At 37.9% G+C, this 15,398-nt stretch overlaps 1 protein-coding gene across 1 annotated transcript; it reads left to right on the forward strand.

The window, feature by feature from the left end:
- The first annotated feature begins 967 nt into the window (after nt 1-967).
- On the forward strand, nt 968-13,799 carry LOC107093156 (nuclear receptor-binding protein-like). The gene is made up of 17 exons (XM_015388009.1): nt 968-1,209; nt 3,183-3,305; nt 4,092-4,193; nt 4,285-4,374; nt 4,527-4,567; nt 5,267-5,361; nt 5,441-5,524; nt 5,610-5,668; nt 5,871-5,969; nt 6,053-6,185; nt 9,155-9,245; nt 9,373-9,423; nt 10,176-10,311; nt 11,244-11,297; nt 11,410-11,473; nt 12,392-12,447; nt 12,524-13,799. Exons 1-17 carry the CDS (start codon nt 988-990, stop codon nt 12,617-12,619), a joined length of 1,596 nt encoding a protein of 531 aa, XP_015243495.1. The 5' UTR covers nt 968-987; the 3' UTR covers nt 12,620-13,799.
- The last annotated feature ends 1,599 nt before the right edge of the window (nt 13,800-15,398 follow it).

Here is a 15,398-nt window from a genome sequence, read left to right on the forward strand (position 1 = left end):
TCGCATAAACGCTGTTTAACATATCTCAAAGTCGATAAGTGAATGATTTGAGTTATGAAATAAAATATATTTGTTTGATGTAGTAGTAGGTAATTTGTGAAAACTATTTTTTTACCCGCTGCCACTTTACTAAAAATACAACAGAAAGGGGGACACTCCACGTTGTATCTGGCAACCAGCTCGGCTCTTTAGTGCCGTGTGCATCATCTGGAAGTTGTCGCCATCATAAGTAGCTACATGTCAAAGCTAGCTCTCAAGTCGTTATCCGTTGTGTCCGAATGCTATTTTCTAGCACCGTTAACTGATTTCCCTGTGTTTGATATCGGTGTTTTGTGAGTTATTGTGATGTTAACAATCAGTAAACGCGGTTAGTTCTGTTCCAGCGTGGTGTCGCTTTCTTTAAACCAACAGTAGGATCTATTTTCAGAGCACACATTAGCAGACTGGAGTCTTGAGAGGCAGCAAAGGGGCGGTGGGCTGCGGCTAGCAGCGAGCTTCCTACGTAGCCAAAAAAATTGTTGTTGCACGTTTTTAGGGACAAAAAATGATAAAACCAGAGCATTGTGTCTCGCTATGATCTATGTAGTTGCTTTCTGCTCTTAAGTTGCTAAAAAATACAACACATAATCAAGAAGTTAGCAGCGTCAGAGCTAGCTGCATCTCCGCTGAGAAAGCTGAAATTTAAAGCTAACAGGATCCTGTCTGGATAAATCTGTCGCAGCGGGACTCTTTAAAAACCTGGAGCTGCAAACGTCACTTTTCTCGTATTTGACAGGCAAGTACTACTTTATGAAGTATCCATACTTCTGTCTGGTATATGCTGATATGTTAAATGAAGGCTAACTTCCTCTCAGTTGTCGCAGTTGTCAGTCTTTATGAGCCAGATTTAAAATGTGAAGCGTTCTGTTTAGGTCATTTTCAGGTTCTGATGTTTAAATAGTGGGTTCTGTTTTGTGCAGCAGGCTATCGGGCCTGACAGCGGAGACGATGTCTGAGGGAGAGAGCAGACAGGCCCCGGACAAAGCCCAGGAGGCGAAGCCGGACTCCGGCACAGGGGGCCAATGGGTGGCATCCGTTTCACCGCCGGTGTCCACGGTCACCCAGCCGCCTGCCACCGCCGCCACGGAGGACGAGGAAGAGGAGAGCGAGGATGAGTCCGAGATTTTGGAGGAAAGCCCGTGTGGGCGCTGGCAGAAACGAAGGGAAGAGGTATGTGTGAATCAATAAACTACTCAGTTTGCACATAATTTGGAAGGTTACCTTTTGTGGTAAATGGAGTAGAACATGAAATTTAACGTAGTAATGTTCTCTTAAAATCTTTAAGATTTTTATTTTAAGACCAATTTGCTGAAAGGAAAAAAAAGAACATCACACAGAGAAGATGGCACGAGATATCGACTATAGATAAGCATGACTTAAGATGCACTGATCCGAGGATTTGCAGCTTATTGAAACGTCTAATTTCACTTTATAAAACATCAATCTAAAGCTAGAATCTTTCTTTTCAGTAAACTGACCATGAAAGAGGAATAGCTGCAGATTTAATAGCTCGATCCAGCATACAGGGCTTCCAAACAGGCAACTTTATAGCATTTGGCAAAGATGAATCTCTGTCTTTAATTACACGAAGGATGTGTTTGGAGTGTGTGTAGAGTTATCTATTATTTTGGTAGTTTGTTTAGCTTGTTAACATCTAGACACCTGTTAAAGTTAAAGTAAGCATCCATCCATTCTTCCATTTTCGGCCACATTTATCTTTGCTGGGTTTGCGAGGTCTGGTGCCTATCTCCAGCTGTCTATGAGCGAGAGGCGGGGGTACACCCTGGACAGGTCGCCACTCCATCGCAGGGAAACGCAGACAAACAGGACAGACAACCATTCACACACACGCTCACACCTAAGGAGAATTTAGAGAAGCCAATTACCTAACAGTCATGTTTTTGGACTGTGGGAGGAGGCCGGAGTACCTGGAGAGAACCCACGTATGCACGTGGAGAAAATGCAAACTCCACGCAGAAAGACCAGGAATCCAACCTGGAACCTTCTTGCTGCAAAGCGGCAGTTCTTTCCACTGCACCACTGTATTTCTATTTAGTTAACTGTTTTTCAAGTAAGCATGTAAACTTAAAAAAAAAAATAGACGTACTGCATATTTTAAATGCATTATGAATGGGTTAAACAGACATGTGAAGCAGATCTGGATGGAACACGTCTACAAAATTGTTCTGGTATTTATCTAAAATGAATGATTTACCTATAGACTTGTACTAGTGTTTTCTCTTAATTAATGCACTAAATGGAGTTTTCCTCCAGTAGATTTCTTGTTTTAGAGTCTGTATTCTCCAATGATTGATAATTTGATTCATAAATAAATTTTCTCAGTTATCGAATAGGCATGATGTTCAATCAGATAGTTTCCAGTTTAGTGGCATCAGATCTAATCTGTGTTACTACGTTTTGCTGGAATGCATTTGCATTACAGTGAACTTCTATTTAGTTGAAAATTAATCTTGCAAGTATTTCTTTTAAAACGGTGGTCAGGTGGCTTTGGTTGTCATATAGAGCCATACAAATATGCAAGGTTCAGAGAAATTAAATAATATTTCAAAATCGGGTAAAGATCCGACCCTGTCAGCATCGTTGTAGATCTAGAAATGAAGATCTGGTACATGAGAATCTGATTGAATACATTTTAGAGGTTCAGACAGATGAGATTTCTCTATTTTGTTTTTGCCTCAGAATGAATACGTTTGCAGATCCTGTATTTATACAGCAGCCTTAAGCAGCAAATTCTTTGACCTTTCATCTATTTTGTCTATCTGCTTTATTTTTATATCACATTGTGTGAAAAATGAAGCTGATTGCGCTTCTTTTCTTAATGTCACACAACATGGAAATATAAACCAAATTTATCAAATGCAGACCCTAAAATGTTCCTACTTTGAAAAGACAGAAACTGACCAGAAGAAGCACCAGGCGTCTGCTAGCTGCTAATTGTTTACAACTTTTGTTTGCCTCTAAATTTAATGTAGTCTAAACAATTGACAAAATTCCTAAATGCGTTTATTTTTTAAAGATAAAGTCCAGCTTATAGATGACCAACTGGAATATAGGCTCTTATTTTTACGCATATAACCTGTTGGTTCTCATTTGTAGTGCTCTAATGGTTTCCCTCTTTAAAGGTGAATCAGCGCAATGTTCCTGGGATCGATAACGCTTACTTGGCCATGGACACAGAGGAGGGGGTTGAGGTGGTGTGGAACGAGGTCATGTTCTCAGAAAGGAAGAACTTCAAACTGCAGGAGGTAGGTGGGGAGCTGATCCAGTGCACTTAGATGTTAATCAACCATTATTTATTAACAGCAATGGCCTCTGAGTCATTCATATGAAAGTCAGGTCCTCAGCAGCCTAAATCTTTAGACCCAAAACCTCTGTGCAAGCATTGCAGAAATGAACACGTTCTGGTTTTTGCCTTCCCGCCTTAGTGATTCATAAAGTTTTGAATTCTTTACATTTCCGAATTGATGACAGAACTTTCTTAGGAGTGTCAATGTCATGTTTTGTTTTCTTCTTCCAGAAATAGATTGTCTCAGTGACAGATCTGCTCTCTAACTAGATGACGTACAGTGAAGTAGGATTAGTCATGTGCATTTCATTACAGACGCTTGGAGACTGTAAAAGGGCTGTACAGAGAAACCTCTGTACTTTGTTTAGCTACCTTGGTGTTTGCCAAACATCTTGCTCTCTTATGGCCCGAATGAACTGGAAGCATGTTAATGAAAATAGGTTATTTTATAGAAAGCTTCCTCTGTTTCCTTTTAAAAAGGTTTAACTGTAGCCACAACATCAAACATAACCTTTTTCTCTCTGTAACAGCAATGAAGTGTGGCCTGTTAGTAGTTGGATGTGTTGCATTTGATGACGAGGAGAGCAAATGAAAGGTTTAAACTGTCTGATTTAGCTGATCTTCAGCCTTTTAATTTAGTTTACTTGCTTCTGTTTATTGTTTGTATTTGTCATTACAACTTTCTGTTAATTATTAGATTTTTCCACCTAATGAAAAAACTTTTTTTTTCTCTTTTCCACAACAGGAAAAAGTAAAAACCGTGTTTGACAATTTAATCCAGCTGGAACATTTGAATATTGTGAAGTTTCACAAGTATTGGGCAGATGTGAAGGAAAACAGAGCCCGGGTATGAAATCATTTTTTAAACAACATGAGCAAAATGTTAGTGTTCATCCTGACTGTGCTATAATTTAGTTTTTTTTTTACTGCTTTTGCAGGTCATTTTCATCACTGAGTACATGTCATCAGGAAGTCTCAAACAGTTCCTGAAAAAGACAAAGAAAAACCACAAGACCATGAACGAAAAGGTTTGAAATGACCGATTTCCAAATTCTCTACCTGTGCAGTTTGTTCTGACAGGATTATATGTGGTTGAAGTAAAACTCCTGTCGAACCAGTTTTCTTCAAACATGTTTCTAGCATGGAATGAATTCCTGCTAACTTGTTTCCTCTCTTACAGGCCTGGAAGCGCTGGTGTACACAGATACTGTCTGCACTCAGGTTAGCCTGACATAATCAATGCCCACCTTTCCTAAACTAATTGACTGAAGGTTCAGGTGCCTAAAATGGTCAAATGTGTAGATAGAATTGATTGAAATCTATGGATGTTAGATGTAAAACATTTTAGAATAGCTTAAAGATTCTGCAGACTTTTGCAAGGATATCTCAAAGGGTTGAAACAATCAGATTAATCGCGATTAATCGATTAAGTAATCATCTTATTTAGTAATCGATAAATTGTTAACTGGAGTCTAGAGACTCTAAAACCTGCTTTTAGCTGACAGAGCAACCCACTTAGAGCAGTAATTATATCAAAATTGTAAAAGAATATATAAACATTTTGCATTTAAGATAAAAAATATGTTTTTGTCTCTATCCAGGACTCCTCAAGAGGAAAAGTTTTAGTTAAACTTGGTTTATTTTTGTAAAAAAAAAAAGCTACTTTAAAGATCCTTTGTCGATCCGATTATTAATCAAAAAAATAATCAACAGATTAATTGATTTGCTAAATAATCGTTAGTTGCAGCCCTAATCTCTTTTCTTATGCAAATACAAAGCCTGTCCCGCTCTTTATGCAGGTTAATATGATAGAAAATATGACCAGATGTTAATACTAGATCATTAATGATTCCTCCCCTGATGTTTTCAAGGATGCAAACAGTATAGAAGTCATTGTAACTGTTGTGTATTTGCCTGCAGTTACCTGCACTCCTGTGAACCCGCCATCATCCACGGCAACCTTACATGTGACACCATCTTCATCCAACACAACGGCCTCATTAAGATTGGCTCAGGTGGGCCCCTGAAATCAGCTCATCACTTCCAACCCCTACAGATACAGATTATAAAGTCTTCTCCTCTGTGTTTCTCTAGTTGCCCCTGACACCATCAATAATCACGTGAAAACCTGCCGGGAAGAGCAGAAGAGCCTCCACTTCTTTGCTCCAGAATATGCAGGCAAGATCAGACTCGGCTGATTATCTCTGCAGCTTTTGTTTTCTTTCTGTGATTATAATTTACTTTTTTATTTTCCTGCTTCCAGCTGTTGCCAATGTTACCACAGCGGTGGACATATATTCCTTTGGAATGTGCGCCTTAGAGGTGAGAGGAGATGTTTGTGCCTTTCAGTTAGTTTCATGTTTAATGATGAGACTGGTAGCAAGTTACTTTATAGTTGCTTTTTTAAGCAGGATGATAAAAATGTCACTGATATTAATTTGACAGTACATGTGGTAGTTTTTACTTTTATCTTGTCATTAAAAATAGCTCCTAGCTTCTATTTATGCTTCCTGTTTTTCATCAGATGGCTGTATTGGAAATCCAGAGTAACGGAGATTCATCCTATGTGTCCCAAGAAGCCATAAACAGTGCCATTCAGTCCCTAGAAGATCCATTGCAGCGGGTCAGTGACAAGTTTAAAATATCAGTGACCTGTAGGGTCACAAGCGTTGCAAGTTTTAACGTTTCCTCTCTGCATGCTTTCAGGAATTTATCCAGAAGTGTCTGGAGGTGGACCCCAGCAGGAGGCCCACAGCCAAAGAGCTGCTGTTTCACCCCGCCTTGTTTGAGGTGCCCTTACTCAAGCTGCTAGCTGCACACTGTATCGTCAGCCACCAACGTAAGTCCACACTCACACTGAAAAGGTCTTATCTGTTTCATTTTTGTTGGTGGTGTTATGTAAAGTGGCACCGCTACTTTTATTTGTTTGTTCCGGGTTGCAGAAACATTTCCTCTTGGTGGAATCTGAGACTGCTTAGCTGTTAATCCGTCCTTTCTGAGCAGGAAATAAACTTTCGGGATTTGTGGCAAAGAGCTCTGAGTACTTTTAATAAGGTCTTTATGTCTGCTTTATTTAACTCGTTCTTAGCCTGAAACATACAAACTGTGCCTTGGGTTTGCTGATGAAGCATCAGTTTATGGAAAGTAGGACCAAACTTCATATGGTTCATCTGCTTGCTTAGCAGGAACAGAGAAAATAGAAGTTAGCTCGCACTAATGGTTGGTAGACCTTAGGGCCGCAGCTAATTATTATTTTGATAATCGATAAATCTGTTGATTCATCTTTCAATTATTGATTGGATAGCAAGCGGGGCTTATAGTTTTTACAGTATTTGAGTCGTATGAAGCTTAAAGCTACAGTGTGTAATAATTTCAGGGATATACAGTCAGAAATGTAATATATTATACATAACTATGTTATTTATCATCATCTACGAGCTCAGCCTCTTAACCTTAATATTTGCGTNGATTATTAATCAAAAAAATAATCAACAGATTAATTGATTTGCTAAATAATCGTTAGTTGCAGCCCTAATCTCTTTTCTTATGCAAATACAAAGCCTGTCCCGCTCTTTATGCAGGTTAATATGATAGAAAATATGACCAGATGTTAATACTAGATCATTAATGATTCCTCCCCTGATGTTTTCAAGGATGCAAACAGTATAGAAGTCATTGTAACTGTTGTGTATTTGCCTGCAGTTACCTGCACTCCTGTGAACCCGCCATCATCCATGGCAACCTTACATGTGACACCATCTTCATCCAACACAACGGCCTCATTAAGATTGGCTCAGGTGGGCCCCTGAAATCAGCTCATCACTTCCAACCCCTACAGATACAGATTATAAAGTCTTCTCCTCTGCGTTTCTCTAGTTGCCCCTGACACCATCAATAATCACGTGAAAACCTGCCGGGAAGAGCAGAAGAGTCTCCACTTCTTTGCTCCAGAATATGCAGGCAAGATCAGACTCGGCTGATTATCTCTGCAGCTTTTGTTTTCTTTCTGTGATTATAATTTACTTTTTTATTTTCCTGCTTCCAGCTGTTGCCAATGTTACCACAGCGGTGGACATATATTCCTTTGGAATGTGCGCCTTAGAGGTGAGAGGAGATGTCTCTGCCTTTCAGTTAGTTTCATGTTTAAGGATGAGACTGGTAGCAAGTTACTTTATAGTTGCTTTTTTAAGCAGGATGATAAAAATGTCACTGATATTAATTTGACAGTACATGTGGTAGTTTTTACTTTTATCTTGTCATTAAAAATAGCTCCTAGCTTCTATTTATGCTTCCTGTTTTTCATCAGATGGCTGTATTGGAAATCCAGAGTAACGGAGATTCATCCTATGTGTCCCAAGAAGCCATAAACAGTGCCATTCAGTCCCTAGAAGATCCATTGCAGCGGGTCAGTGACAAGTTTAAAATATCAGTGACCTGTAGGGTCACAAGCGTTGCAAGTTTTAACGTTTCCTCTCTGCATGCTTTCAGGAATTTATCCAGAAGTGTCTGGAGGTGGACCCCAGCAGGAGGCCCACAGCCAAAGAGCTGCTGTTTCACCCCGCCTTGTTTGAGGTGCCCTTACTCAAGCTGCTAGCTGCACACTGTATCGTCAGCCACCAACGTAAGTCCACATTCACACTGAAAAGGTCTTATCTGTTTCATTTTTGTTGTTGGTGTTATGTAAAGTGGCACCGCTACTTTTATTTGTTTGTTCCGGGTTGCAGAAACATTTCCTCTTGGTGGAATCTGAGACTGCTTAGCTGTTAATCTGTCCTTTCTGAGCAAGAAATAAACTTTCGGGATTTGTGGCAAAGAGCTCTGAGTACTTTTAATAAGGTCTTTATGTCTGCTTTATTTAACTCGTTCTTAGCCTGAAACATACAAACTGTGCCTTGGGTTTGCTGATGAAGCATCAGTTTATGGAAAGTAGGACCAAACTTCATATGGTTCATCTGCTTGCTTAGCAGGAACAGAGAAAACAGAAATTAGCTCGCACTAATGGTTGGTAGACATTAGGGCCGCAGCTAATTATTATTTTGATAATCGATAAATCTGTTGATTCATCTTTCAATTATTGATTGGATAGCAAGCAGCGCTTATAGTTTTTTTTACAGTATTTGAGTCATATGAAGCTTAAACTATGCCACTTGTGGGGTTCTTTCAATGATAAAGTTTTTTCATCTTGAATGCAAAATGTATAGATATTTTTTTTTACAGTTTGTGCTAATTTAGTTGGTGATCTGTAAGAAAATTATGATTTAGAGTCTCAGCAATTAATCTATTACTTATTAGTAGTTGACAATCTACTATGCATTATTATGAATCTGACAGTTTCATATATATATATATATATATATATATATATATATATATATATATATATATATATATATATATATATATATCCGCACTTTTTCAGCGGGTAAAGTGATATCATGAAGGATGTAAGCAAAAACGGAAATATATGAAAGAAGGATTTAAGGGTGTAAGGAAGAGAAACGACAGGATTTAATCAATGATCTTTGGAAAATGAATAAAATATACATATACAGAGAAAAATTCATCAAATTAATATATTCCACACTGCATTGATCCCCTTAGTTATATTTCAGTGTGCTGACATGTTTAACAAGGAGCCTTCAGGAGGTTTTACCTGAAAAGAGTCAGAAGCTCATCCACAGATGATTTTTAGTTTCTCAGGGAGCACAAATTAAACTTCAGGCTTTCTTCCAAATGTCAGTTGCACAGAAATATTCTGTAGTCATCTTGGCAAAGAGAACAGACAGCTTTTCTTTTATCTGTGTACAGACATGATCCCAGAAAATGCTTTAGAGGAGATGACGAAGAACATGGACCCCAACCTGGTTATCGTTGAAGCCAAGAACGGAGTTCAGATGAAGTAGGTCTTTAATTTGAATATTAGTTAATACCGGTTTAAGTACTTTAAATTTGAATTGATTATAGACAAATACTGGTGTATCAAAACAGTTAAATTACAAACAATATTTGTTCTTTTTTTTTCTTAGACTCTCCCAGTTTCCTGCTCTGGAATTGGACAAGTTTCTGGAAGACGTGAGGTGAGGACAGATTTAGTTTCAGTTAGGTTTTAATTGGAGATCAACTGAATGTGTTTTTTTTTAGGGCAGATACAGACTGTTTTGGCCTCAGTTTAACCAATCCCTGATATGTGCTGCTAGGGAGCTAATTCTTGAAGCCACTAAATATTTAGCTTTTTCCTTTAGTTTTTGTGTTAAAAATAACACGATAAGAAATATTACACAAATCTCAATTTAAACCAAAAGAAACAGTTTTTAACAAATCAAACAAAACATTAACAATCACTTGTAAATTGAGGGATTGACAATGCATGTGCTTCATAATATCAAAAGGCACAGCGACTGAATGCAATAATAAATTGACAAAGGCAACCCTATATTGGCCGATACAAGAACAGAAATTCGATATCGGCTCAAAACATGGTAGCAGTACAACTGTAGTTTTAACCATATTTCCAGTTGTTCCAATTACAATTATATATATTTTCATCTCATTAAACTCGATAAACAGGAAATAATTCACTCAATAGGGATTGTTAACATTGAAAACTCTTATTGTGATAAGATTTTTTTTTTTTTTTTTATTGCCATTTTCTCCACTGCTAGCTTTAGTTCTTTATAGGAAATGCATGAAATCTTTTTATTTTAGTTCACTGTTTTAATAATAATCAGAAATTTCACAAATCGTCTCATTAAAATATTAAGTCCATATCACCCTTCCCTAAATGTGATGCATCTAAAGCTGTATGGTGTTACTACGTTTATGTTATCAGGAATGGGATCTATCCTCTGACTGCGTTCGGAATGCCCCGCCCACAGCAGCCTCAGCAGGAGGCTGTGAAATCACCAATAGTCCCACCATCAGTCAAATCCCCAACGCCTGAACCTGCAGAGGTTGAGACCAGAAAGGTGAGAACTGATCTTCTAAAGCCCAATTTGCACTACCCTCTGAAAACCGACCTGTGCCGAGTTCGAACCGAGCTTGGATCATTAACCGTGCCGAGCTCGGTTCCTTACGACTTTAACACAACACGCTAGCGCTGTTTTTCGCCTCCTAGTGACGATCTATGGTACTAGTACAAGAACATCAACATGGCGGCACCCGTATCAGGAAGTTAGGTTATAATTGTAATATTTCGGTGCTTACGGAGAGTCAGGCGAAGAAGGCAGCCTTTGGTGAATTTACTTGACAGTCAGCTTTTTGGAAGTGGATACGACCAACAATAGTCTAATCAGGTCTTACAGATGGAGAAAACAACGACAGACGTTGAGGTTCATCACACTGCTAAGCAGAATCATTACTGGAAATCATGTGGCACAGTAGGGAAGCTAGTATTTTTTATGAATATCTGAAATTTCATGATTACAGAGGCTGACTGCAAGAAGATGTCGCGGCCTGCTCATGCGCTCTTTGTTATTCTGAGAACCGAGCCAGAACTGAATCGTGCCAAGCCACTGATAAGCCAGTACCAGTTTAGTTCGGTTGTGTCTGGCACAGTCGGTCCGGTTAAGTCGTGCGTGCCATTTACACATCAGTTACCATGCTCGGACCGATCTCGGCATGGTTTCAAAAGGATAGTGAAAATGGAGATTAAGACACCATTGCAAGCATCCAATTCCCAATGGAATAATTTTATTTAAAAGGAGGGGCTCTTTTGTTTGCTATTTAGACATAATAAAAGAGAAATCAGAGGTTTGGAATATTTTTAAACAGCTTATGTATAAATGTGATGTTTTAATAATGTTCTCTCCCCCGTTTGCTTGCAAAGAAGTTATGGTGATTTTTTTCAAGGCAGAAATGGTCTGTTTGCTTTTTGACTGGTTTTCATTTGTACCTCCAGGTCCTCCAGATGCAGTGTAACATCGAGCCTGTTGAGGAGGGCGCCAAGCATCACGTAGGTTTCAGAGGAGGCTCAGAGATTCTGGCTCTGAATGTTGGGGGAGGGGTATTTCAATTTAAATCTACTCCTGTAGATTAATAAAAAATCTATTTCTTTCCTCTTTCAGCTGACATTGTTGTTGAAACTTGAAGATAAACTAAACAGGCACTTAAGCTGTGACTTGTTACCAAGTAAGTAAGACTGGAGTCAAATTTTCCTAGGCTGTTTTATCTGGTTTAGAAATAAATGGATTCTCTTTTTTTATTTTTTTTTTTTCCTATTTTGACCAGATTAACTGGAAAACATAAAAAGAGATCTAAAATTTGTCTGACTCCCAACACAGAAAAAATATCGTTGACATAGATGATGTTCCTTTATTCTGCAGCAGGAAAAAAGGCTGGAAGCAGCTAACAGGAAGGCAAAACATTTAAATATTTACCTTCCATTCTCCTACATTTGGCAACTACATTCTCTTTTTTTATTACAGACAAACTGCAGTTTAAGTTTATGTTGGTTGCACAGGTTTTTAATTTATGATGCTGAGGATGGTTTAAAATGTGAACTGACTTTACTTCTTGGTTTTAAAAAGAAAAAAAACTTATGTAATACTCTCACACTCAGGAATTAATGACTACGTATAGCTGAATTACACATAAATTGAAATATTAGAAGCCTTTAATTCTTATCTTGATGATAATACGTTTCATATAATGAAAACCCAAATTAACTGTCTCAAAAAAAAAAAATATTTAATGATAATTTAAAAAAGACATTTGTAAAGTAAAAGCAGTATTATGGCCAATCCAGTCATGGGGAAGACTGCTGACATGACAGATGTCCAGAAGCCAGTCATTGACTCCGCCCACAAAGAGGGGAAGTGAAAAGGCCCAGGTTGTTCAGGTTGCTGTTTTCAAGCTTACTCAAAGAAAAGCGAGTGGAAGAAAAAAGTGCTTAAGCTAGAAGGATGACCACAGGCTTCAGAGGATTGTAAAGAAAATCCACTATTGGAAACAAAATTTGAATCAGTTATTAAACATTTGATTTATAAAACAACTTTTATATGTTATGTAAATTTTGTTTATTAAATAATTTTTTCCCGTTTTGCTCAGATGAGAACGTGCAGGAGCTGTCTGTGGAGCTGGTCCAGCTGGGGTTCATAAGTGAGGTAAGCAGCGGAACGGTCGATTAACTGCAAATTCCCAGTCGGCATATTTCCTCACTCTGTCTTTCCTAAACTCCAGGGCGATCAGCCGCGACTCGCATGCGTTCTCGAAGAGGCCTTCTCCAAGTTCTACAGCCGGAACGGTTCTCTCAACCCGGTGACTGTTTCCTCGTAGCCGAGGACTCGCCAGGCCTTTTCTCAGCCCTCCTCGTCCTCCAGAGCAGGACTAGCTTTCGCTTCACGTTTACATCGCTGCAAAGCTTTTAGGAGGACCGAGGAGGCAGCCTTGGTCTGATTGCAGATCCTGACGCCTCTTCTTGTATTTTCTGGTGGGGAAAGCTGCCACTAAGTGGTTGTTGCTCTCTTTTGTTCGTTATTACCTTTTACTCCGCAGTCATCTGCTTCTCTACGGACAGAGGAAAATGTAGTTGAAGCTAAATGGAAAGTCAGAACAGTTTTAACAGATTTCTTTTAGTGGGAAGGAAATGCCAGAAGTGGAATCGAATAACAGCAACAGTGTTTTCCTTAAGCCAGTGTTGGGAGTTGTATTTTAAACATCTTTTTTCTTAAATCATTTGATTGATTTGTCGCTGTCCGCTGTCCTGACATACTGAAGCGTCTGTGTTAGTGTTTTGAGCTTGAAGTCTAGTCTATTAAACTCTCCGAGCATTGAATGAGGTACCTGCTGACCTCTGATCTAAGGTAAAACCAGTGAAGAAGCATAAGCAGTGTCAGCTTTAAAGTTCTATCATCCCACAACATATAGTCATAAACTCATCAGCTGTAACACAATCAAATGAGCAAGTTAAGATTATATAGAAATCTATTTATTTGTCTCTCTTTGATGTATTTCTCTTCCAGCACAGAGACCAGGGGTTGATTGTATGCTTTTACTGCCTGTTTTTCTTTTAAACAAGCTGTTACTCTCTATGTAAAATGACTGAGTCCAAATATTGCAACACACACCAACAAGCAGTTCTCTTTAGGTTCATTTTTTTTTACTCAAGATATTAGTTTGATCAATATTCAAGTTCTGGATTTAACAGTACCGGCGGTGGCGTTTTACACATTTGCTCCATGTCTGAAAGGAAATCAATACATGAAATGTACTCGTCTCTCTCTCATCAGCTAGATTTTGTTGCACTTATGGTTCCTTTGGGTCATTGGATACCGTCTCAGACCTATCCCAACTGATAAGTGAGGATCTTTTGCTCATATTTGCACATTTGTAAACCTGTGAATCCTGTTTGAAACCCTCTCTGCGGCTTCTTGCTGGTGCACGCCGCTGAGAGGAACATGGAAGTTGGTGGGTCTGTGCAGCGATGTCCTGACAGGGTCTGTAGATATGAGTGAGGGACTGCAATCTTCATGTACTCTTGTTTGCTGGGCACTGCGGTTTTCACAATGCTTTTATCCTGTTTTTCACTTCCTCAACTAAAACAATAAAAAAAAAACATTATCTGCACCTAATGTGTGTTTGAATGAGTAATTTTTGAAATAATGTCAGTAAAAGTTCTTCAAAAGTCTCCATTATGCATCCATTCATTTCTGTTTCAATCAAGTGTTTCATTTATTATCCAACCATCCATGTGCTTATTTATCCATTCATGTCCTTCATCCTTCCATTCATGCATTTTCTATTATCCATCTGTGAACCCATGTGTGCTTTACCATCAGCCAACATCCACTTGTTCATTATCATTAAATGGATTCAATTGATCCATTTTTATCCAGTTTTTTCCATTTAAAACAACTACTCTGGAACCTTTAACCATACACTAAACCACAGTTTGATGGTTTATTTATAACTGTTGCAAATAAGTAAAAATAATTCACACAAATGACTCCCATTAGACAAAATTCAATAGTTTAAATAATTTATACAAAAAAAACTCATCCTGGTGTATCAGGAGCGTGACCTCTATCCTCCGAGAGTCATTTTGAATTCAACAATTATTCATCCAAAAATGCTTTACAAACGATAGCCCTTGTACAAGAATATTCATGTACAGAAGTTCATAATGTGTGTTTAAATGACACTTGGATAAAACACATTTCATGCTGACAAAAAAAAAAAAAAAAACACATTGCCGTACAAAATTACAGCAGTTAAAATAGAACAGCAAAGACTAAAAAATAGCTTTGATATAAAACACCCTAGAAAGACACCGTAAATAAAAAGCTACCAAAATGGCCACGTCTCAGTCATGAGTTTATCAGCTGCGTGGGAATTTTTCCATTTCTGTACAGCGAGTACAAAATAAATCCAAATAAAACCAGTACATAGCACTTCAAACACATTACTCATTCACATTAAATTCTTCTTTTACTTCCCAGTTTGAAAGTAACGTATATAGGCACAGTAATTAAATCCGTGAGCAATGTTTGGTTCACATAATTTTACTTTTAACTTTTAAAAGTCAGTTCAGTCGACCTCATTTTAAACATGAGCTTCCAGCATCAAAAGCCTTGTTTTCACTTCTCCATGTTATTGCAATTAAGCAATACTTCCAAAGAGTCTCCCGTTCTTCAACCAGGAAGCTTCTTAACAAAGCTGATACCTTAAAATATTTCAAATTGTTCCGAAACACAGCATTTTTAGATAAAAAACAACAAATAAAACTTTGATCTGAATTTCAGCACAATCCAAATAATTCTCTATTTACAGTCAACATGAGCTGTCAAGAACATCTTGTCTCATGCTTGTTTTTAAAAGAATCACATTTGTTTTCAGTTTTATATAAAGAAAATCGAATCCTTTTATTTGTATTTTATCCAATGAAGACATTCACAAAAAGTTAATTCATTTTTAGTTTCGACCATTCATTTTAACATGTCATATCTGAAACAAGTTTTTAAAAAAAAGTCTTTTACAGCTACAAATTTCCAATACATAAAATATTTATGTTTACACCAGAGGAACAGCTGTAAACTTGAAGTTAAATTATGGCTAA

The sequence above is a fragment of the Cyprinodon variegatus genome, unplaced genomic scaffold (assembly GCF_000732505.1).
Source record: "Cyprinodon variegatus isolate N-32 unplaced genomic scaffold, C_variegatus-1.0 Scaffold410, whole genome shotgun sequence".
Taxonomy (NCBI): Eukaryota; Metazoa; Chordata; class Actinopteri; order Cyprinodontiformes; family Cyprinodontidae; genus Cyprinodon; species Cyprinodon variegatus.

Bases quoted from the DNA above. Each gene is read 5' to 3' on its own strand.
- LOC107093156 (XM_015388009.1), top strand. From the start codon at position 988: ATGTCTGAGGGAGAGAGCAGACAGGCCCCGGACAAAGCCCAGGAGGCG. The intron at 1,210-3,182 runs GTATGTGTGAAT...CCCTCTTTAAAG, and splicing joins GGCAGAAACGAAGGGAAGAG to GTGAATCAGCGCAATGTTCC. The intron at 9,424-10,175 runs GTGAGGACAGAT...TTATGTTATCAG, and splicing joins AAGTTTCTGGAAGACGTGAG to GAATGGGATCTATCCTCTGA.